Source organism: Tursiops truncatus, chromosome 7 (assembly GCF_011762595.2).
Source record: "Tursiops truncatus isolate mTurTru1 chromosome 7, mTurTru1.mat.Y, whole genome shotgun sequence".
NCBI classification, from domain to species: domain Eukaryota; kingdom Metazoa; phylum Chordata; class Mammalia; order Artiodactyla; family Delphinidae; genus Tursiops; species Tursiops truncatus.
The window spans coordinates 71,211,462-71,236,460 of record NC_047040.1 but is presented as its reverse complement, the minus strand read 5'-3'; the positions used below and the strand labels follow the sequence as shown (position 1 = coordinate 71,236,460).

The 24,999-nt window shown below is 37.8% G+C and overlaps 1 protein-coding gene and 1 long non-coding RNA gene across 2 annotated transcripts in view; one reads left to right on the top strand and one right to left on the bottom strand.

The window, feature by feature from the left end:
• PLA2R1 (phospholipase A2 receptor 1) overlaps positions 1-24,999 on the bottom strand; it is a 119,968-nt gene that overhangs the window by 67,472 nt on the left and 27,497 nt on the right. Inside the window, 7 exon segments of the mRNA XM_019923216.3 lie at positions 5,963-6,075; positions 9,307-9,405; positions 12,285-12,442; positions 13,740-13,934; positions 17,160-17,303; positions 18,119-18,232; positions 23,202-23,375. Coding sequence (XP_019778775.3) covers positions 5,963-6,075; positions 9,307-9,405; positions 12,285-12,442; positions 13,740-13,934; positions 17,160-17,303; positions 18,119-18,232; positions 23,202-23,375 — 997 coding nt within the window.
• Positions 1-24,999, top strand: part of LOC109547925 (uncharacterized) — a 147,398-nt gene that overhangs the window by 117,549 nt on the left and 4,850 nt on the right. The window contains exons 4-6 of the long non-coding RNA XR_004527424.2: positions 20,868-20,977; positions 21,750-21,802; positions 22,765-22,810. This is a non-coding gene — a long non-coding RNA (uncharacterized lncRNA). The remainder of the gene's footprint in view (positions 1-20,867; positions 20,978-21,749; positions 21,803-22,764; positions 22,811-24,999) is intronic.

The window sequence follows — 24,999 nt, the reverse complement described above, 5'->3', positions numbered from 1 at the left end:
ACTCAGCCATATAAAGAAACAAAATTGAGTTATTTGTAGTGAGGTGGATGGACCTAGAGTCTGTCATACAGAGTGAAGTAAGTCAGAAAGAGAATAACAAATACCATATGCTAACACATATATATGGAATCAAAAAAAAGGTTCTGATGAACCTGGGGCAAGACAGGAATAAAGACACAGATGTAGAGAATGGACTTGAGGACACGGGGAGGGGGAAGGGTAAGCTGGGACAAAGTGAAAGAATAGCATTGACATATATATACCACCAAATGTAAAATAGATAGCTAGTGGGAAGCAGCTGCATAGCACAGGGAGATCAACTCTGTGCTCTGTGACCACCTAGAGGGGTGGGATAGGGAGGGTGGGAGTGAGACGCAAGAGGGAGGGGACATGGGGATATATGTAGACATACAGCTGATTCACTTTGTTATACAGCAGAAACTAATACAAGTTTGTAAAGCAACTATACTCCAATAAAGATGTTAAAAAATAAAATTAAAGAAGCCACAAATAAATGGAAAGACATCCCATATTCATGGATTGGAAGATTTATTGTTAAAATGTCCATACTACCCAAAGTGATCGACAGATTGAATGCAATCTCTGTAAAAATCGCAGTGATTTTTTTTTTGGCAGAAGTAGAAAAATTCATCTTAAAATTCATACGGAATTTCAAGACATCCTGAATAGCAAAAACAAGCATGAAAAAGCAGAACGAAGTTGGAGGTCTCACACTTCTTGATTTCAAAACTTACTAAAAAGTACAGTAATCTAAACAGTGTGATACTGGCATAAAGACAGACATATAGACCAATGGAATAGAATAGAGAACTCAGAAATAAATCATTGCATATATGGTCAAATGATTTTCCACAAGGGTGCCAAGACCATTCAATGAGGAAAGGACAGTCTTTTCAATAATAACGTTGTGAAAAGTGAGTATCCACCTACAAAAGAATGCAGCTGGACTCTTACCCTACACCATTTACAAAAATTAACACAAAGTGGATCAAAGACCTAAACATATGAGCTAAAACTGTAACACTCTTAGAAGAAAACATAGGGGAAATTTTTCATGGCGTTGAATGTGGCAGTGATTTCTTGGATAAAACACCAAAAGCACCAGCAAAAAAATAAGAAAGGATAAATTGGACTTAATCAAAATTAAAAACTTCTGCACATCAAAGGACACTATCAACAGAGTGAAAGGCAACCCACGAATAGGAGATAGTATTTGCAAATTATGTATCTGATAAACAATTAATATCCAGAATATACAAAGACTCCTACAATTCAATGACAGAAAACAAACACTTCTGTTCAAAAATGGGAAAAAGACTTGAATAGACGTTTCTCCAAAGGAGATATAAAGATGCCAATAAGAACATGAAAAGATGCTCAGCTCACTAATCATTAGGAAAATGCAAATCAAAACCACAATGAGATACCACATCACATCCATAGGATGGCTAATATGTAAAAACAGAAAATAAGCAAGCGTTGGCTAGGAGGTGGAGGAGTTGGAGCCCTTGTGCACTACTGGTGGGAATGTAAAATGTTGTAGCTCCTATGGAAACCAGTATGGTTTTTCCTCAAAAAGTTAAAAATAGAATTATTATATGATCCAGAAATTCCATTTCTGGGTATAGTACCCAAAATAATTGAAAGCAGGAACTTGAAAGATATTTGGATATTCACATTCATAGCAGCATTATTCACAATATCGAAAAGGCAGAAGTATCTTGTGTCTATCAACAGATGAATGGATAAACAAAATGTCATATATCCATACTATGGAATATTATTCAGCCTTAAAAAGGAAGGACAGGGCTTCCCTGGTGGCGCAGTTGTTGAGAATCTGCCTGCCAATGCAGGGGACATGGGTTCAAGCCCTGGTCTGGGAGGATCCCACATGCCGTGGAGCAACTAGGCCCGTGAGCCACAACTACTGAGCCTATGCGTCTGGAGCCTGTGCTCCGCAACAAGAGAGGCCGCGATAGTGAGAGTCCCGCACACTGCGATGAAGAGTGGCCCACGCTTACCACAACTAGAGAAAGCCCTCGTAGAGAAACGAAGACCCAACACAGCAAAAATAAATTAATTAATTAATAAAAACTCCTACCCCCAACATCTTCTTTAAAAAAAAAAAAAAAGGAAGGACATTCTGACACATGCTACAACATGGATTAACCTAGAGGACATCAGGATAAGTGAAATAAACTAGGCACAATAGACAACTACTGTATGATCCTAGTTATAAGGTAACTGTAGTAGTCAACTTCACAGACACAGAAAGTAGAATGGTGGTTGCCAAAAGCTGGGAGCAAGGGAAATGGGGAGTTAGTGTTTAGTGGATACAGAATTTCAGTTTGGGAAGATGAAAAATATTTTGGAGCTGGATGGTGGTGATGTTTGTACAATAATATGAATGTACTTAATGCCACTGGACTGTACACTTAAAATGGTTAAAATGATAATTTTGTTATGTATTATATTTTTCCACAATATTAAAAAGTTAACTGTAAAAGTGTTTAGGGGATATGGTTGCAAGAAAACGGCAGAGCTATAAAAATGCTTGCAAATAATGCACGTTTAAACTTAGGAAAAAATGAGATATTGCAGCATTTCTCATTTGGGGCAAAATTCTCAAAATCGAATGTCATTTGGATTATTTTGTACAAATATTCCAAGGATGATTGATCGAAGGTTTAGATATACATGCATTTAGACAATTATCCATAGTAACTCTGGAACTCAAGTTTTGCATTCCTGCTCTGTCTGAAAGCAGGTGGCCAGGCCTAACAAAATTTTCTAACAGCAAGCAAATAAAATTCTGTTATTTGGGAATAAGGGTTTGTTTTTCTTCCCCTCTCTCTTCCACAAAGTGTTAAAAGTCCTAGGCCAGGAGCAGTTGCCCCATAACAAAAGAAGGACGTAATTTGTAGCAGGTGGTTCTAATTGTGCCCGTAAAATCTGTTGCTCAGTTGTGCAGAAGAGCAGAAAATCAATTAGCAGCTACAAGCTTAGGTACTGGTGAGTGACAGGGGTGTCTTAACTCAAACAGGAAATCAGTAATGGAAGAAAATGATTACCAAGGTTGCTAGTGGATACTCCTGGATCTGAGGAGACTGTCCATCTACTGCCCAACCTTCTCAGACAAAAGATGCTGTTGAAAAATACTCGAATGTGAATTGTCACTCAAAGAACAGTATGCCGTGGGTCTTTGTTTCTTATCTGATAAGGTCCGAATGAATAAAAATCAAGAGCTTAGGACACTTCCTGTCTTCAACTTGTATGTCTCAGTCTTGAGTCATTGCTCTGGATGCAGACATGTTTGCAAGGCAGTGTTGATGCATGTTAACTGCCTGGGAGAGATGCCTCACTGGGACTAACATGTAGTACTCGGGGGCTTGACTGGTGACTGAGTAGCATGCCAGCAAAAGGTCACCTGGGGGGCCTAGGAGGTCGAGGAGGGGATGAAAACAAATTTACCCAAGCTATAGATCTATTTTAGAGTTGGACTACACATCAGCTTTGGCTACTGAATAGAGTTTATAAAAAAATTTATAGTATTCACAGCACACTCTCTTATTCAGTTTTGGGGGAAATGAAACATAGTAGGTTGTTTTCTAGACACTTGCTATCATTTGCATGAGGTCCCCAAAGGATTCCTAGAAAATGAAGTGTTTGAACTCTAACAGGTTTCTGCCTTACTTGGGTCACTTTGGCACTATGAGTTATCTGTAATGTCACTTTGAGTTTGTCCATTTATTGTGTTATTCCACTTTCTTCACTTGTTTCATGCGTTTGTGTTCTATCTCTTTTGCTGCTGGCCTGCAAGTGGTACCTGGGCAACTGCACTATGCCTTTTATTTTTTTTTTGTACAGCATGCCAGTGTTTAATATGATGCCTCTCACAGTATAGATATTCAATAAATAATTTTCTAATAAACTTTTTTTTTAATTTATTTTTTGGCTGTGTTGGGTCTTCGTTGCTGTGCGCAGGCTTTCTCTAGTTGCGGTGAGCGGGGGTTAGTCTTCCTTGCAGTGCGTGGGCTTCTCATTGCGGTGGCTTCTCTTGTTGTGGAGCATGGGCCCTAGAGTGCACAGGCTTCAGTAGTTGTGGTGCGTGGGCTCAGTAGTTGTGGCTCGTGGGCTCTAGAGTGCAGGCTCAGTAGTTGTGGCACACGGGCTTAGTTGCTCCGTGGCATGTGGGATCTTCCCGGGCCAGGGCTCAAACCTGTGTCCCCTGCATTGGCAGGCAGATTCTTAACCACTGTGCCACCAGGCAAGTCCCTCTAATAAACTCTTGACTGTTGATTTTTGCATAGTCAGATAACATATGAAAAGTAGTTAACACAGTGCCAGGTATGTGATAGACACTCAATGAATATTACACACAAAAAAAGAAAGAATAAGATGTAAAAACAGGTGAAATAATTAGACCTTCTTCTTCAGTGAAAAACATTATAATTAACGAAAGAGCATATCTTCATTGGTCAAGATCCTGAATAAAGTCCAATGTTGACTCACTGACTGGAGGACTTCTAGCCCAAGGTACTCTCGAAAGCTTGTGGGTGGGTGAACAAGGCTGAGGATAAAGGCTTTCTTCTGCCTGGTAGCTATTCTGGGAAGGAGAAAGCAGAACTAAAAACAACACTGAGATACATCAGAAGTGGTGCTGTGCCCCGAAGAAAGGGTTTCTTGAGCATAAAATTTTTCACCTGGCAATTTATTTTGCCAAATGTGGTCAATCTGTCCCTCTGTGTGTGTGTATGTGTGTGTGTATATGTGTGCATTCCTGTGCATTGTTTGGAGGAAAGACTGAGACAGAAGGTAAGAGGTAAGAGGAGGAAGGAAACACTGGCAGCTTTGACGTTGACGTCCCATGTGGGGAGAGCAGAGAAAGCACACAGAATTCCTCCTACAGGTTAGACCTGCATGTGAAGGGGTCTCTAGATAAAACCATAGCACCAGTTGTCCTGATTCCTGGTCTTCAACAGATTTTTTTTAAAGGCAATGACCTCGGTAAAAAAGCAAGCGACTTGCTTTGTGGGTATAATTTTCCACGGAACCACTGAAGAGTTCTACCTTGATTCTGTCTTCAGCCTGGAGGAGTCTGTCTCCCAGCTCTCACTGTCCTCCTGGCATTGATAATGACACTGAGGTCTCTTCTGATGTTGGTACTTTTATCCCTTGCTACACATCTGTAACATGTTGCAAATTGTATGGAGTGTGAAAAGGGCACAGTTTCTCTGTTTGTATGGTAAAGATACCTGTGCATAGAGAAATCTAAATCTAAACAAACGTAGACCTAAGAAGCACTGGGGAAGCATTTGAAAATCCTCCACAGTTTAGTTTTACTTACTTTTGTTCTAAAAAAACTCCACATGACTCATACACATTACATTTAAAAAACACTTCATATTTAAATAACATATTTCTTTTCTATTGCAAGCACTTAGATAAAATATCATTACAACTGAATATATTAGCAAAGCTAGGTAATTAAGAAATCTTTATGGAAAATAAAAGACATCTTAAATTTTACTATTTGTTACTCAAAAATCAATTTAAAATTAACATTGTAGGGGCTTCCCTGGTGGCACAGTGGTTGAGAGACCGCCTGCCGATGCAGGGGACACGGGTTTGTGCCCCCCACATGCTGCGGAGCGACTGGGCCGTGAGCCATGGCTGCTGAGCCTGCGCGTCCGGAGCCTGTGCTCCGCAATGGGAGAGGCCACAACAGTGAGAGGCCCGCGTACCGCAAAAAAAAAAAAAAAAAAAATTAACATTGTATGGTTTAAATTCATCTAAATCAATAATTTAAATAACTTAATACTCTGTTGTACAGTACACTTTAGATTTTCACTAGTTACTGATTGTGGCTAGATTTTATCATCCCAAGAACCCTCACGGCAAAAAAGCACTGCATGTTTCTGATAGAAAATTTCTATTTTACCTGTTTGTAATGGTTACAAGTGCAGGAGGACAGTAGTAACCACTGGAGGCGTGGTCAAAGCTTCGAAGGACGGTGTCAATTTTGTAACAGAATCCACCATGTCTCTCCCATCCCTTAAACAAGGAAAATGAAAATTAAGGACACAATCTGATTTAGTTAAACAGTAAAATATATATATTTTTGGTGTATTCTCATTTACCAGTTTCTTCTCTGACCCACTCAAAACTTGAATGTTTGTCTTGATATATTTATATTTATTCTATCTGCCATTAGCTACAGCCACTTCTACATTTGTTTAATTAATTCTTAAAACCTAAATGTTTTAACTAATTTAAAATCTTTAAGCCCAAAACTTTAAAAGCAAATTAAAGAAAAGGGACATTCACTCAAAATTTCTCCTTCTCTCCTTTCCTCTTTCTCTCTCTCTCTCTCTCTTCTTCTCTCTCTCTCTGTTCAGACTTATAAGATTTACTGTAAATGGTTCCTATGGGATGGTAAAAATCAAACATGTTGGCTTTAAGGACAGAATGCATGGGTTTGAATCCTGGCTCCACCATCATGTGACCTTATTTAATCGCTATGTGTCTTAGTTTTCTCCTCTGTAAATATGGATAATAATAGTATTCATGGGGTTGTTCTGAGAATCAAGGCGAGAAAATGCAGGCAGAGACCCCAGAATAGAGCCAGGAACTCGGTATGAGCAAAGAGGACATAAGTATCTAGATAACACTGTACTGTTTTTGTTTTTGTTGTTGTTGTTTTTTAAGGGTCTTTCATACTGCTTATTTCATGTTATCCCACTGAGATTAGGGACTTAGATAATGTAAGTGAGAGACTAGTGGATAAACTGGCCTGGAACTTAATTTTGGTGCAATCCAGAATGGTTTTGTCTGGATCGTCAAGCTTCCAAATAGAAATTGGCTAAAATATATATATATACTTTTTGGTAAAGATTACTCCTTAGTCAACTGGCTAGCCCCTTAGAGAGAAAGCAAACAAGCTTTGGCACCTAGACAAAAAATGACAAACGTGTATGGCTAAGCCCTGGGAGCAAACAAGGGTGGCTCTATTCTTTAAAATCATACAGTACAGGAGACATGGGTTCATTAGTCTTCTATATTTAGACTTAGTTATTTTAGTTCTTTCTCTTCCAATATTATAAAATCATATCACTTCTATCAGTCTATTTTTATGTAGTCACCAGTTTTAAAATACACTTCATTTTGTGTCATGCCAATACTTGCCAGATTTTGATCAGATATAAAATGATTTCTGCTATACTACTCAGAAAATGTCTCAACCTTGCAGTAAATTAGAGAAAAATCTTATTTTAGAAATAAGCTATTTTAGTTCAAAACATTATTAAATGAGGCGTGGATCACAGGAGCACCACATCCAGCCCGCCAGGATGTGCTCTGAATTCACTCCCTTAACTTCTCTCTCCAGCCTTATCTGTGTGAGTAATTGACAGTGTCAGCCAGAACCCCTCCGTGGGTCACTCCAGAGGGGGCAGGGAGGTTAGACTGCTTTTGTATTTGGAAGGACAGGAGGAGGAAGGCTGACAATTTGACCTTTCTGACAAAGTACTCCTTCTTCATTACTGGTTTTTAGATCATAGGCTGCTTAGCAAAACAAAAAACCCAAGAACTTGAACAGGCTCAAGGAAAGAGGGGGAAATGTGGCATAGTAATAACCGGAAAACAAAGACTCTACTATAAGCCTTTGTCCGCACAATGAAAGCGGGAAGAATAATTGATTGTATTTGTGAATATCCTTTGTACATGAGATGCCATTTCATTTTACATGAAATCATGATGGTGACAGTACTGAAACGTTGCTCATATTATCTAGTCCCCCAAAGGTGACTCAGATGGAAATAAAATTTTAAAAAATTTCTGCTTTGAAATTATCCAGACTTATTTTGTAAGTTGGTTTTGCATGTGCAGACTGTGTAGAGAATTGCACTGAAGCAGATGGCTAAAAGAAAGGAAACTTTCGAAACCATATTCATAGATGCATAAAGAAATTAATGGAATTTCGCCATAAGAGTAAAGAACTGGCTCTGAACCCAGAATCCTTAAATATTGATAAGGCTGGTCAGAAAGAGGGAAGCAGTATACAAAAGTTTAGATAGAACATCAGTTGTTTCTGCTGTGTAAGAAGTTAATTACTCTTTTGACACAAATAAAACATGTTGAGTTGCCTTGAAAGCCACTGTAGGATGGATTTTTTTCAATATTTCTGAGCAGATAGAGATTAGATCAGTGATCAGTAATAACTAATTCAGGAAATGTAATCATTAGGTAAGACGTCTGGTCACGTGTCAGCTATGGCACAGGTATTGTTCAGCTAAAGTGTGAAGAGTAACTAATATGCTTACACATGGATGAATGAATCAAATGCAGTTTCTGAAGAGAGGGGTTATCGTTTAATTGGAACATAAGTAACTGGATTAGAAGAGAAAATAATTAAAAGAGAATTGCATAAAAACAAGATTTGTGAACATTTTGAGACTCACACAGCATAAAAATCTCCAATAGTTAAATCCAAAATTTTTAGGTGTGTGTGTGTGTGTGTGTGTGTGATGAGAGAGAGAGAGGGAATGCATGTGCTAAGGACACTGATAGATAAATTGTTTGTAACACAGCAGAATATTGAATGTATTTTAAGAAATTTAAGACAGATTATTTTCTACCTTTAAAGTTTAAACCTAAAGTATGTTTTTTTATTATTTTTAGTACTGAAAATAGTACTTTAAGTACCAAAAATAGTTTATTACTTAAAATACAAAGTATTTTTATTATCCCTTTCCTAAATAACAAATGTGTTGCAAACATGCATTTCTCTTTGTTATTGTATTTTATTCAAATATTCAAGTTTAAGAAAAGTGAAAAGGAAAACAAGACTCTGGGTGCAGAAGGTCACTCTCTGACTCAAAAGGAATGCATTTGCTTTCACTCTGACAGTCTTCATTGGAAGACAATGAAAACCGCGTGTGAGACAGTGTATCACATGATAGGCATTGTTTATACAGATGGTATAACAGGATCATTTACATTTCTTATCTCAAAAGAAAACTAGTCTTGGGTGGAAATAGATGGTAAGACAACAATCCTTCCAAGAGCTGTAAATCTTTCATGTGCCCCTAGCTGATAATTGTTTGGTTTGTTACAAGAGCCCACTCAGAAAAAAACGAAGGGAAGGAAAGAAGAAAGGAAGGGAAGGAGGGGAAAGAGAGAGAGGAGGAAGCCAAGGCAGGAAAGAGAGGGAGAGAGATTCACTTTAATTTGATGGTGGATAAATCAGTCTGGTTATGAAGTCCCTGCAGTGTTCACAGCTCTTACCTTTTGGCAACCTGATTCAGTGTCAGAAAGGACACGGCCTGTTTTCTTACAAACGTAAAAAAGTGTTTCTTTGCAATTTTTAACTTTCCAGTGTCCCTCCTAAGAGGAAAAATATTACAAGATGAATGAATACACTCCATTATTGATGCTGATAATCAAAGTCAATAATTCTGAATTAAAATATGATTAATAATGCATGTTTCAAGGGGGCGTAATGTGTCAGGATCTTGTGTTAGAAAAGGTTGATTCTCTACATACGAGTGGGAGGTCTGGCTTTACATTAAACTGCTCTGAATATTTTGTTAAAGATGGGATAAGTAGTGATTCTCAATCTTTTGTGTGCACTGGAATCACCTGGAGGGGTAACTAAAACACAGTTGATTGGGATCTGTGTGTCTCATTCAGTAAGTCAGGTGGGACCTGAGAATTTGTATTTCTAACAAGTTTTTAGCTGATGTGAATGCTGCTGGTCTGGGGGCCACACTTTGAGAACCACTTATATGAAACTATTCCCCTGACCAAGTGAGAATGCTGCTTCTTCTCTCCAATCACTTCTAGGTGTTAAATTGAATGCTTTGCTGCTTACCTGATGCTGTATAAACCTGATGCTGGGGAAATGCCTGGAAAGCACCATGAATCACCCGAGATAACATTATCATAGCTGAACTTCATGTTCAACCCCCAGTACCCTTCTTCATCACGAATTCTCCAAAGCCCCACTCCATTTCCTCTTTATATGACGGGCAGATACCTTCATGTCTTCTCCTAGTTCTAATGAAGGCTGTTCTCATATCCTTCATTGATGATGAAATACAATAACTGCTAACTGATTAAAATTTTATCCTCCCAAAGGATTTTTTATTTTAACACAAACCAGACCTTTAGGCTAAAACCACACAATTTAAATTTTCACACAATTCAAATTCAAAATTTAGGTATCTCAGGCATGCAGGGTTTTAGGTGAGTAGAGAGCTCTTCCATGACCCTCAGAAACATACTATGTAGGAGGCTGACACCTTCACCTGTAAGAGCAGCCTTGTAGCCCATCCCCATGGAGTCTCCAGAAAACCATGCAGTTATAGGATATTGTCAGGCACACTGTAATTGCTTAGTAACTATTGGATGGACAGATGAATGGCTACCAACCTCTCAGATTCAAATTGAGGTATCGACCATGTTTAGGTAACTAGTTAATTATAATAATTACATTCATATTGAGTTCAACTTTAAGGGAATAAGTGTTACTTTTTATGCATCTACTGTTTAAGGAGCTACTGAGTTGCTAAAAAGGGGCCACAAAATACCACATTTACAGCAGCATCGTCCTAACACATCCAATAATATTAATACCTATCCTCACTCTCTTAAAAACAACTTCTCGGTCCAAATGTTGGCTCCTGCTTTGTGAATATGCTAAGTGAAATACCCATGTCTGTCAAATAAAAAAGGAGAATGTCAATAGGAAACTAAGATCACCTTAATTATATCAAAACTAATGAACCAATAAAGCATCAAATACTGTAGAATAAACTACAGTGGTTTTCAGCAGAGTAACACCCAAAACAAACATTTGGAGAGGTCATTGTTCCCCCTCAGGTGTGACTCTGAGACACTGCCTGAGCACTATCATTGTAACTGCATGGATTTGTGACACCCTTGAAAGATAAAACAATGAAATGTGTCATAAAAGTAAGTGCTTAAAAAAAGAAAAAAGTAAGTGCTTAGACATTTCCCATGTTTGGCTGGCACAATCACTTTGTCAAGCTACTTAAGTAACATTTAATAAACTGCTTCTTGGGGGAACTTGATATGGTATCCCGGTGTCTTAAAAGAGTAAGCATGCCTACCAAATCCCAATAACCTCCTAAAACTTCACCAGTGAGCTCAGTAGCTATCTGATCAAAGAGATTGTCTATTCTAAACATATAAAAAAACCCTTCAAATGGCTTGGGATTAAACAAATTCTGTATAATCAGAGGTTTTAGATAAATGAGAGACTAGCACATAAAGGTAAGTGTAATGTTAAGGTCACTGGGACCATCACATTCATGTGAAGAAAGCAGCAAGGTTTTCCATTGATTTGCAGTTTTCAAAGAGGTTACATGCAGTGTTGAAATCCTTTTATGTTAAGAAGATAATGGAGCTTAAAAACCATCACCTTCCAGAGTAATTTCCGAACTCCTTGGTTCTTCCCCTCATCTTCACCAGGGTGGTCAGTGGCACCCCCATCCACCAAAATGGTGGTGCTCAAAACCTACCTGTCTCTCACCCCCACGTCTGCTTTAGCAACAATTCCTGTCTTCTAGAGGATCCTTGAATCTGTCTTCTTGTCTCCATATTCACTACTCTAATTCAACCACAGGAGTAGCCTCCAAACTGGTTTCTCTGCTTCCACTCTCTTCTCTCCAATCAATTCTCTATGTAGCAGCCACAGTTGATCTTAAAATGTAAATCAGATCATGCTTTCATCTACTTGAAGCCCTTTAGTGGGTCCTATCCCAGGCCTATAAGCCTCACATTTTTGCATTCTTCCTGCCCCATCTCCTACCACCTTTCACCGTCCATACCTCCACACCATCCTGGTCTCCTTTTTGATTATCAAACATGGCAAGCCTTGGCCTGCCTTTGGGCAGCTGCCCCCTGCCTGGAATGTTCTCCTGCTCTTCAAGAGATTTTTTTTTTGTTCAAGTCCCAGCTTAAATGTCACCTCTTCAGAGAGCCCTCCTTGACTGTCTTGTCTGAAGTAGCTGTCCCAACCCAAGTTTCTCACCATCTTGAACCTATGTCCTCAGAGCTATTATCACAACTATAATTACCATGTGTTTTTAGTGTGTATATGTTTTACTGCTTAGCGTGGAAGCCCCAGGAGGAGCAGGCACTGTGCCTGTCTTGGTCTCTGCCACAGCCCAAGTCCCTGGCACAGGTGGCCCTCAGTACAAGTCCAGCAAAGTGAGCATTGAACAAATGAATCAACTTACAGATTGCTCCGCTGAGACACATAGCTGGCTTGTATTTGGAAAAATTTGGGGCTCAGGTGTGTGCCAATTAGTAAAGATGACTGAGGAGCCATCAGACCATTCAAAGGAAACTGGAATTTTATTGTTGCTCAAACCAATCCATGTTTCTGATGCATTTTCTGCAAGAGATAAATGTAAATTACTTACAAGAATCCTAGTATCTGCAAAGGTGATAACACAGAGGGGCTATTACCAATATATACCACTTTGCATGTGATTCCTTCTTTGTTTCTTCTTGGAATGAAACCTGTTTAAGTTTTGGTATAAAATACCTGCTTAAACCCTTCCCCCCTTAATCTATCTAGATCTGCTCAACATAGGCCTTATAAGTGAGGCAGAGTGTCAGTGAAAGCCAGGGCAAGGAGAAAGCTTAAGCAAGTCAGATTGCCAGGACTCTAGTTAGTTCGTGCTACAGTATGGAAAGTAGATCTGCAAAGTCTGGTTTTTCTTCTACCCCGAAAAAGCAAAAATAGGAAGGTCAATCAAATTAAGAAAAGGCACTTAGAAAAAAACCTTTTAATGATGTCTAGCTTTACTTTTTTTCTTTTGGCTAGGGAAAAAAAAGGAGCAGAAATTCTTAGAAACATTGAATAGGAGCAGTGGGGTTGCTGGAAAAGTAAATAAAATAAAGCTGGCCAGTCTAGGTAGGGAGAAAAGACCCTCGATGGCTGGGAGAGTGTTCCAGTGCCCCGCTGACACAGAGGCAGCCACAGGATTCTTTCAATCCCAAATGCAAAGGGTGAGGAACAATGACAGAAGGAGTTTTGTTTTCACTCCAAACTAAAACCTAACATTGAAATAGAGTAGACGCCAGATTTTTCCACTAAAAAAAGATTTACTCTCGGTCAGTGATTTCGATGTTTTCCAGCAGAATTCTATGTCCATATATGACATAGGTAGGGGCAGATCTGCTCTGGTGGGTAAAGCTGGGTGGAGGCCTCAGAGCTTGGAACCCCTGAGCATGCTACACAGCTTGAAAAACACCACACCAAATAAATTACCCATTTTCACTGGCTAAAGTTATTTTAATATAATCAATTTTGTAAGGAATTTCCTTTATTGCTTGGATTACATGGCCACAGCACATTACTGCTATCTAGTGCTCATTATGCTAAATTACAGGTTCAGGTTTTTTAAATTAGAAATTTCAGGAAATGACCTTTCCCCCTTAAAAAAAAAAAACCCCAAAATGAAAACATGTAATATATCTGGCATCTATGAGATGTTACAAAGTTTCTGAATATGTATTTTGTAAAAATTCAGTGAATTTTCACTCCTGGGTATTATTTGGAAATTTCAGATACATGTGCCATAAAGAATCAATTTTAAATAGCTTAATTTCTTTTCAACTTCACTAATAAAGAGAGTTACTCCATTAATTTCATACTTCTTAAACCAAAGACACTTGGCACTCACCATCTCCAAGGAGGGTTACAAGAAACTCCACTTCTGCTAACGAATCTATGTCTATTAATGCACTGTTATTGGACTGGCAAGAATGCAAAGCTTCATTCCAGGTCTTTTTCTCTTTCTGAAGTTTATAGCAATTACGATTGTGGGGATTCCAGCCAGGCTCACAGTGGGTAGCATAATATTTCCAAGCATCGTTTTCTGTTTGAACCAACAAAAAACGAAGTTATTTACCACAATTGTTTTAACATTACTTATTACCCCCAATATAAATCACCATTAATATATGATTATTTTTTAAATTTGAAAAACAGAAGCATATGATACAATAAGATATAGATCATAGCATTCTAGATCTTCAGACTTGAAAAGGATCCCATCTATGATCTGGACTAGGATCTAATGGATCTCAGTGCTTCATTTTCCAGATGAGCTATCTAAGGCACAAAGAGGTTAAGGAGACTTGATAAAGGTCATACAACCAAAGTGAGAGTCAGGGCTAGATATAAAATTTAGCATTTAGAGCTATCCATTTAAAAAAACCTTTTTACACTAAAAAAGGAGTATTATGGAACACAATTTAAATGCTTTTTAAAGGATTTTATATACAGTATTAGGTGCAGGGGGTAGATAGTTATTCTCAGCTGAAAAGAATCTGAAATTCTGGCCGCTTTATCTAGAGCAGAGATGATAGCTTTTATTTTGGGGGTCAGGCTTAGTGCCTCTGATGTCCCTCTGGGTTCATATGGACTCTGGGTTCGACTTACAGCAAAATAATGCCACGATGCTTTAACACTGGCAGGGAAGGCAGCTGTGTGCATGCCAACTTTGGCTCTCCTCTTCCAGGAGCTTGCCCCCAGCCTGATGACAGCATTTTTACTTTATTTTATTAACCACAACTGGGTGCCTTCCTTAAGCACTAACTTAGTTAGAAACAACTTCACTGCTAATTTGGGAAACAAGACATTCTTTTAAAATCACTTCTAGGACTCTGACAGCTATTAGAATCACAGTGGATGAATGTTAGAACATTTAGATAGATAGATAATATCAACCTAAAAACAGTCACAGACCCCTTGAAAAAAGGAACCCTAAACTTCACTCTAGAGGTAAGATAAAAAGATAAAAGAGGAACTTCTCTGATTGACGTAAGGGTGGAGATAAGGAAAGAAACTGGGGACCCTGGATGCACAGTTGGAAGACACTGGACTAGATCATCAAAAGTATTTTTTGGACTTGAAACAACAGCAAATAATCCAAACAAACTTAGCTTAGCTGCCATCATTTCTGGTCTTCTGACCTCAATTAATAGATCAGGAGAGCAAATAAAATTGAAGAAAAGAAGGATAGCAGGAGGCAGTGCAGGAGGGCATAAGAAAAAAAATGAAGACAGAAGAAATTGAGGCAGGAAAATGAAAGGAAAAGAGGGAGGGACAGGACAATAACAGTGATAGCAATGTCAGCACATTCTTGACATAATGAAAAATTCTCTACGTAAAAAAATGATGAGATGCTTCTTCTCCTCACCCCCATATTCTACAATATCTTTAGGCTTAGCTACTTAAAGGAAAATAAAAGTTAAAGCTTAATTGTAAGAGGGTGTGGAGAAAAGGGAACCCTCCTACACTGTTGGCAGGAACATAAATTGGTACAACCATTATAGAGAACAGTAAGGAGGTTCCTTAAAAAGCTGAAAATAGAGTTACCATATGATCCTGCAATCCCACTCCTGAAAACTCCAGAAAAGATGAAAACTCTAATTCAAAAAGATACATTCATCCCAATGTTCATAGCAGCACTATTTACAGTAGCCAAGATATGGAAGCAACCTAAATGTCCATCGACACATGAATGGATAAAGAAGATATGGTACATATATACAATGGAGTACTACTCAGCCATAAAAAAGAATGAGATAATGCCATCTGTAGCAACATGAATGGACCTAGAAATTTTCATACTAAATGAAGTAAGTCAGACAAAGACAAATATCATATGATATCACTTATGTGTGGAATCTAAAAAAATGATACAAGTGAACTTACTTATAAAAGAGAAATAGACTCACAGACATTGAAAACAAACTTATGGGTATCAAAGGGGAAAGGGGGGGATAAATTTGAAGATTGGGATTAACAGATACACACTACTCTATGTAAAATAGATAAACAGCAAGGACCTACTGTATAGCACAGGGAACTATATTCAGTATCTTGTCATAACCTATAATGGAAAAGAAGCTGAAAAAGAATATATATATATATATATATATATACACACACACAACTAAATCACTTTGCTGTACACCTGAAACTAACACAATATTGTAAATTAACATAACATAATATCGTAAATTAAAAAGCTTAATTGAGGACTTCCCTGGTGGTGCAGTGGTTAAGAATCTGCCTACCAATGCAAGGGATATGGGTTCAATCCCTGGTCCCGGAAAATCCCACATGCCGCGGAGCAACTAAGCCCGTGAGCCACAACTACTGAGCCTGTGCTCTAGAGCCCGCAGGCCACAACTGCTGAAGCCCACGTGCCTGTGCTCCACAACAAGAGAAGCCACCGCAATGAGAAGCCTGCCTACGTCGATGAAGAGTAACCCCTGCTCGCTGCAACTTGAGAAACCCCGCACACAGCAACGAAGACCCAACGCAGCCAAAAAAATAAATAAATAAATAAATCTATAAAAAAATAAAATAAAATATAAAAGCTTAACTGTAAGGGATAATATTTTAGAAAGATAATTCAGATTATTGTTTTAAATGTAGAGTTGTTTCTAATTATGCTGGTAATGATTCTTTAAAAATGGTTATGTTTTTATCTCTACTTCCTGAGTTCAGACATTAATTCCATAGAAACTAAGAAGAAGTAATAGATCTTAAGAATAGAAATAACTGAGCTTCAGGTACTAGATTGTAATTATGTGGCATTTAAGTCTTAGGTACACCTAAAATTTTGTTTGTTATTTCAAGGAGGAAGTATTACTAACAAGAGATATAGAGTATGATAGGAGATCAATGAAGTAAATAATTTTATAAAACTATTTTCTAATTCATATGTTTAATTTCTAGGGTAACCATAAATAAATAAAACTCAACTAGAATAGAAAATGAAGCATATCTTGTTTTTCTAAGGCAGAATGAATAAGAAAGCAAAGTTTTTAAAAAGAGAGGGAGAAAATGTTTTCTATACTTAGGTTATTTTGCTTTAGTTTTTAGTAAAAACCTAAATGCATTTATTAAATTCATGGTACCTTTGGAATAACAGATCTTATCTTGTTACACATTTTTATTCATATAAAAACTAGCCTTAGCTAAGTTTAAATTATAAATTATTAGCAAAAAGTAAAGGACTTTGAATATATTGAGAGGGCAAGTAAGCAACTTACTTATAAAAACAGCTTAAAATAAAAACACTCACCAACTACTTCGTGATCAGTATGGTTTAGATATTTTTTACATATGTAAGGCAAAGTGGACTCACAATCCCGACTTCTCCAGGCATTTGGCATAAATGCATTAAAAGTTCCACAGTGATATTCAACAAATGGCTCAAAATTTATTTCTGAAAATACAATATGTGTGTACTTAATGTTAGAAGCAAAAGCAGTTAGTTCAATATATACTGAAATGTAGTTTTAGCATCAAGGAGACAGCCCTTCTCTTTGGCATATGTAGTAAATCCTATAAGATATTATATTTATGATTTTGCAGTTGAAGTCCAGGCATGACAATGAAATGATTTGCCAAAGATAGCAACAGCTGATTTTATTGTTTTAAGGTAGAGAGATATTTTTCAATCTGTTGCTATTTTTTTTCACAAAGTGCAATCGTACTTTATTATATTTTCTAGTTATTCAAGGTTCAACTATAACAATCTTTTAAACAACACATTTAAACAGAATGTGAGTGCGTTGTATTACACAGTTAATGTAATTGACTTAGAATCCATAAGAAAAACCAATTTTCCTTTTTTTGTGTGAGACATACTGATGTAAGACAGTAATTGATCATATCTTTGGAGGGCAAAGGTTAACTGAAGAGAGAGGAAATTGACTAGGAGAGAGTGGGAAAAAATATACGAAAACAATCTGTACATAAACATCTACTTCTGAGATTTAATTTCTTATCTCTGTTGCTATTTTTAAAACAACTGACTAGAATCTTGGTTTTGACCCAAATCCTCATGTACCCTTGGCTTACTTCTTGGCCTCCATTTTCTCGTTTGGAAAAGCATGCCTTATAGAAATTCAATCAGGCTTTAAAAATGTTTATAAGCCACTTTCACAATAACACGTCGTATACATATGTGGGAAATATTGCTATTTTAGGCTATGGGACGATGCCACCTGTTGAAGGTAAACAAAACGCTGCAGGTACCTGGGTTCCAGTTCAGATAGTTGAGTGGTGTTCTATCCGACCACTGCCAACCAGCATTTTCATCTAGCTGATTCAGACCTATCCATACTTCCACTGCTTCATTGCCAAAGTGCTCTGAAATAAGAGAAATACGGAGTTTCAAAAAAAATATCAATGTTACACGTCTTTCTTGTTTTCCTGTTCCTGGGGCATGGAGTCATAAATTAACTCCATCAATGGCAGAAAAGAGTTTAAGTGCTACTAAACCCCACCCTGGTGCTTCAGAGTAAAAAAAGCCAGCCTGAGAAACATGGCAGTCTCCTAAAGGCTCACTGACAGCAACTGTGCAGTGTTTAATCTAAGCATACAGGAATGCTGCCTCTCAACGGCCGTCAATCCATCAACAGTTCATGGTTTCAAATCTGAGACCATCTGACCCGTGTGAGCTTACCCACTTGAGGGTTTTAGAGGGGGAAGGAGGAAGTGCCCAGGGCCAGTCCTACAAAGTGCCCCTCTGTCTTCCTATTTTTTTGCCACATGTGTCTGGTGGCCTCAATCTGGAGGCTCAGGACCCAAGTACACTGAGCTCAGGCTACCTCAGGCCCTGAGAAAGAGGAATAGGAAGAAATGCTATTAAATCTCTATAATGGGTATGTGTGTGCAGAGATGTAATGTTTACACTTGTCAATACTCTTGAAATATTTCACAGTTAAAAAAATTGAACAACTTAGAGGACCTTTTCCTTAGGGGTCTGGCTAGGAAGCAGAAGGCATATTAAGTGTTGTTAGTGCCGGGAGGCAAGCCCTCAAATTTAAGGTATGCTAAAGAAATGGGGGAAGGGCTGTCCATTCGAGAGCCAATGGGGGTTGTCTGGCCAAGAGGAGAGCAGAATCCACGGGACCAGAGTATGTAGAGGGATCAATAGCAGGTTGGCCAATCCAAAAATGGGCAGAAGACCTAAACAGACATTTCTCCAAAGAAGATATACAGAGTACCAACAAATACATGAAAGAATGCTCAACATCATTAACCATTAGAGAAATGCAAATCAAAAATACAATGAGATATCATCTCACACCAGTCAGAATGGCCATGATCAAAAAATTTACAAACAATGAATGCTGGAGAGGGTGTGGAGAAAAGGGAACCCTCTTGCACTGTTGGTGGGAATGTAAATTGATACAGCCACTATGGAGAACAGTATGGAGGTTCCTTAAAAAACTAAAAATAGCACTACCATATGACCCAGCAATCCCACTACTGGGCATATACCCTGAGAAAACCATAATTCAAAAAGAGTCATGTCCCAAAATGTTCACTGCAGCTCTATTTACAATAGCCAGGACATGGATGCAACCTAGGTGTCCATAGACAGATGAATGGATAAAGAAGATGTGGCATATATATACGATGGACTATTACTCAGCCATAAAAAGGAATGAAATTGAGTTATTTGTAGTGAGGTGGATGGACCTAGAGTCTGTCATACAGAGTGAAGTAAGTCAGAAAGAGAAAAACAAATACTGTATGCTAACACATATATGGAATCTAAAAAAAAAAAAATGGTCATGAAGAACCTAGGGGCAGGGTGGGAATAAAGACACAGACCTACTAGAGAATGGACTTGAGGATATGGGGAGGAGGAAGGGTAAGCTGGGGCAAAGTGAGAGAGTGGCATGGACATATATACACTACCAAATGTAAAATAGGTAGCTAGTGGGAAGCAGCTGCATAGCACAGGGAGATCAACTCGGTGCTCTGTGACCCCCTAGAGGGGTGGGATAGGGAGGGTGGGAGGGAGGGAGACGCAAGAGGGAGGAGATATGGGGATATATGTATATGTATAGCTGATTCACTTTGTTATAAAGCAGAAACTAACACACCATTGTAAAGCAATTATACTCCAATAAAGATGTTAAAAAAAAAAATAGCAGGTTGGGGCCATGAGCAGTGCAAATGCTTCTTCAGCTTGGTGTGGGAGAAAGCTTTCTGTAGGCTCTTTCTCCTAACCATTGTGCCTCGGCTCCTCCTGTTTTAATTCAATTCCAATTTTGTTATCAGTGCTATGTAGAAACATGTGCCTTGACCTGCTTGTGTAGAAAAATATGCTTCTCAAAATTGTAGAATTAGGGGAAATTTTTCTTTGGTTTTCCTTTTTGTGCACCTGAACTTTAAAAAATTACTCTACAACAAACATGTACCACGCGTGCTGTAATATTTGGGGAAAAAACAGTGTCAGAGACTTTAGTGAAAGTAATTTTGTGACACTTTCAAATGTTGCCATTGAATCTTCTAAAGGACAGCATTGATCCCTTATGATTCATCTGCTTCAGAACCCAATTTATTCTGAGCCAGATGCAGGGGCCCTGCCTGAGACTGAAACCCTGACAGATAAGAGTGATAAATAGGGTGACCGTATGTCCCAGTTTGCCTGGAAAATTCATGGCTTATCCTGGTAGTTCCAGAATAAGTATTGATGGCAGAACCTTTTACTCTTCAAAGGGTCTCAGTCTGGATGATCGATTGTATGGTCACCAAGGTTGTAAAGATTAGTGCATTCACATCACAAGGCTGCAGCACCTTCTGTGATTGGGTATTTTGAAACAACAGTGGAAAACTGGAAGAAGCTAAACCTTTAAGGAAAGAGAAAAAGGTGCTTTATAATTTTGAGATCCCTGAAATCACTGGACAGGAACAGCATTCATGGGCTCTGCCTTTCCAAGTTTCTGGGGCATAAACACAAGTCTCTTTCTAATGTCTATTTGGTTAGTCCTTCCAATAGCACCATTTGATTAAATCATCTAACTGGTGTCATTATGACAGAAGGCAGAATGGAAGATGGATTGACAAGACGGAGAAATTTCCACATTTCATATCGGGGTAAGTGCCAAGTGCTGCTTTCAAGTAATCTACTTAAAATATTTAAGTATTAATTATTCTTACCTTAGAGTTATTTTGAATACCCTCTGTGTGACTGTTTTAACAGTACATATTAAAAAATCATTGTATAATTTCTAATCTGTGTTTAAAAGTACAAAAATAGTCTATTTAGCTTTACAAGTAAATTGGCTCACAATTCTATACTAATAAATGCAAACTGAAATTCCTTTGGCTATTTCCTGGCATTTGTGGCAGTTTAGATAATTCCTTATACCATAGTTAATGTTCATCAGCGATTAACAAGAAACAGTAGACTATTTTCAACATTAAAAAATACCTTGGTCAGAACAAGCTTCTGTCTTTATGAATACTCTTCTGTTTTCCCAATCTAAACAATCCCCAAAATCTAATTATAAAATTGTGGTATTTAAATCAAAGTCTCTGACATATCTTATTCCTTTAATCTTTATTCAAGTCTGATTAAGTCCAAACCCTCTTATTAAAGATCCCAGCAGTCAGAATAGATAACAATTTTAATTCATAAATTGTGCACAAAATTTTCTATAAATACCATTACAGGCTAATAATGATTTTGGAAATGGGTGTTTTCCTGCAATATGACTCACTCAGATCAGTTTCAGTGATAATTTCCCACTTTTGCAAGTCTGTGGGGAAAGGGGCAGACATATACTGTTCATGCATTTGTTACAATCCTTCTAGAAGTTATTAATGACTTTCAAAAGCCTTAAAATATGCTTCTTCTTCCACCCAGTGAATCCACTTCTACAAACTTAGAGAGAAATAATCAGGGATCTATGCACAAAGGTATGTGAGGGGTGGTTTTACATAGCAACAAATAAGTAAATAAAAACAAAATAAAGAATTTTATCTACCTATCCCTATCTAATATTTGGAGATTAGCTAAATATATTATCTCTAACCTGTATCGCTATGTAACCATTAAAAGCTATGATATAGATCTATATTTATAGACACGGACAGATGTTCATTCTATGCAGGTAAATTATATAAGCATGTTACTAAACTGTGCGCGTAGTTGCCGTTAAAGGTTTAACACATACTGAGTGTTTGATTTGTGTGCCAGGCACTTTTCTAAATTTTCACCTGTTCTATAATATGTAATTTTCACCACCAAAAAGTAGGTATTGTTATTATTTCCATTTGGTAGAGGGGGGAAGTTGAGGCACAGAGAGGTTAAGTTACTTCTTTAGCACTGCTAGTAAGTGATGGAGGTGGGATTCAAACCCATGCAGGTGGCTCTTTGGCCCCTGTTCCTAACCTCTGTGCAACAACCACCTCATCTTTTTATTCAATATCATTTTTCATAGATACTATGGATTATGCATGCATTTGTATGGGTTTTTTTTGCAGAAGAAACATGGTTATCTCTGGATTGTGGAACTATGAGAGTTTTTCCTTTGGTTTTCTTTCTGTATACTTGAACTTTTAAAATTATCCTAGAATAATTTTATTATTGTTATTCTAGAAGAAACATGTGTAATATAATTTGGAAAAAAAGCATCAGAAACTTTTAATGAAAGTGACTAGTTTTGTGACACTTTCAAATGTTTCAGAAAGATTTTTAAATGCTGCATGTACACATCTACAAACACATTTAATCTATAAAAGAGAAGTAAAAAGAGAGTTTAGGTGAGAGGTGAAACAGATCAGACCCAGCTCCTTAGCAGTCTTTTGACAGTTTATGTTATTACTTTACAGCATTAGTTAACATGTGTGTGCTTTTGCTTTTCCAATTAAATTTTAAGTTCTTTGGCATCCACTGGAAACCCTACTACACACAGTGACTGACAGGTAAGATTCTGCTTAATTAGTAAACAGCTTAATTATTTATAAATGGAAACGGAATGGCTAAGCTCCCCAGCAAAGCAGGAATTCGGACTTAAGTTTAGAAGTCTCCCTATGCACTTGTTGGAGCTGAAAATTCTCCTGGGTCCCTTGCTGTAGCCTCAACTTCTCTTTTCCAGGGCGGGAGAAAATAAGAGAGGCACGGCCAGGTGTCAAATGGAATGACCCAGGGTTCAGGTCAAAATTCTGGGTGTGAGTTTGGGCCATGTTAATAACAGAAAAATATTTTCCAAGGGACCTTTTCTTTCCAGAAGGCATCTTGGCATACATGGACATAACTGTAAACACCGATCATTTTAATTATACCGACATCAATGTGCATCATCCACCTACTTACTCCTTATGAAATTTTCTTCAGTCTCATCTGCAATACTTAATAAAGCACCTCCTTGCATCTGGCATGAAGAGTGTGCCTCGCTCCAGGAGAGGGAGGAAAGCAGGTTGAATTGGTAGCAAATGTGTGAATTGAGATCCTTCTCCCAGACAGCGTCACAACCCACCTCTGTAGATGCTGAAAACAAAATCCATTAAAACGTTATAATCTTATTTTATTTATATGGCGATATATTTCTAAGATGAATTTGAATGGCATGATTGCAACTCCTAAAACTTCTTCAGAGCCCTTATCTATTCTTGATTAGGTCTTTATGATGAAATCTGCATTGTTTTCCTGTAAACACTTTATGGTAAAACCTGTTCAAGATTGAAAGGAAGTTCAAGAAATTATCAATAAAGAAGCTCTGATCCTTTCTGGGAAAATGACATTCGCTATTTTTAAGAGAAGGAAATATAATTGGAGTATAGATATTTGTGAAAATAACATCTGAATTCTTTAAAGTCAGAACTTTATACTGAAAGCTGTGTGACCGGAAGTATTTATCTGAGATAGATGCAAATATCGTTTCAAAAAGCTTTTCCCTGCCAATACCAAAATGCTAGATGGAATAAAAGGGATACAGTAGAAACATGACTCTAAAATGAACAGAAGTTTTCAAATACACATTGAGAACAGGAACACTGATATTTAGTTTAAGAAAGTTCTTTCAGTCAAAAGGAGGAGAAGCAAAATCCACTTGCAAAACATTGGCCAAGGATTGTGTGGTTTGCTTAAAAGTAAATTTAATAAAACATGAGACGTGGCTCTGAAATCTGAAGTTTATTGAAATAACAGAAAATGAAGACCTACTTTGGGTGCTTTAAATCAAACCCTAAGGTGAACCTAAGCAGCCATAAAAATTACCTGAAGTCAAACTCAGCCGAAGAATTTCAGACAATGGGAACCACGCTACAGCATGAGTGTAACTGATGACCAGACAATCTGCTAAAATCTAGAACAACTTTTCCCAAAGTGCAATCCACAGAGTATGACAGCTTCAAGAGCTCTCCAGGAAAAGCTGGGACAGTGCATACGTAGCCTCCTCCAGGGAATTCATAATACACAGCAGCATATTAAAGCCTCTGAGAAGTTCTCTAATAAAGAAACAGCTTCATTTTAATTCAGTATACTTCAAATTTATTTGACAATGAAATCTTTTTGGTTTGTTTTCTTTTCCCCACAATACTTAGTTAGATGGCTCCCTTGGGAATGTGGAAAGTTTGTTTTCATATCTGGTTGCAATGTGCCTTCCCCAGAATGGAGTTAGTTAAGAAGTTATTATATAAATCTAAGGTCGTCTACAGAGTTTCCTGACTGACACGTGTATTTATAGAAGGATCCAAGATTGAAGGAGGATCTATCACCAAGAAGACAAGTCTATCACCAAGGAAAACTGTAGGAAGAGGAAGAGAAAGGGAGGAGGACGTCTTCAGTAATCATCTTGCCCTGGTGGCTGAAATTTCCCCATTGAGTTTGAACCCTTAGAGACCATCTTCAGTTAAAAAGCTATGCCATCCATGAGATGGACACTAAGCATTATCGGACATCAGTTTAGCCCTGTTCATCCCGTGTGAGAGCTGAGGCCATGAAAGAGGAGTGTTTACAATTTCAGTGTGCACAAAAATCACTTAGCCAGCTTCTTAAAAAAACCACAGGTTCCTGGGTTCTCAGTCTCAGAGATTTTGAATTGGAAGGTCGGGGTGGGATTCAGAAAGCTGACTTTCTAACGTATTACTGATTCTAATGCAAATGGTTCACA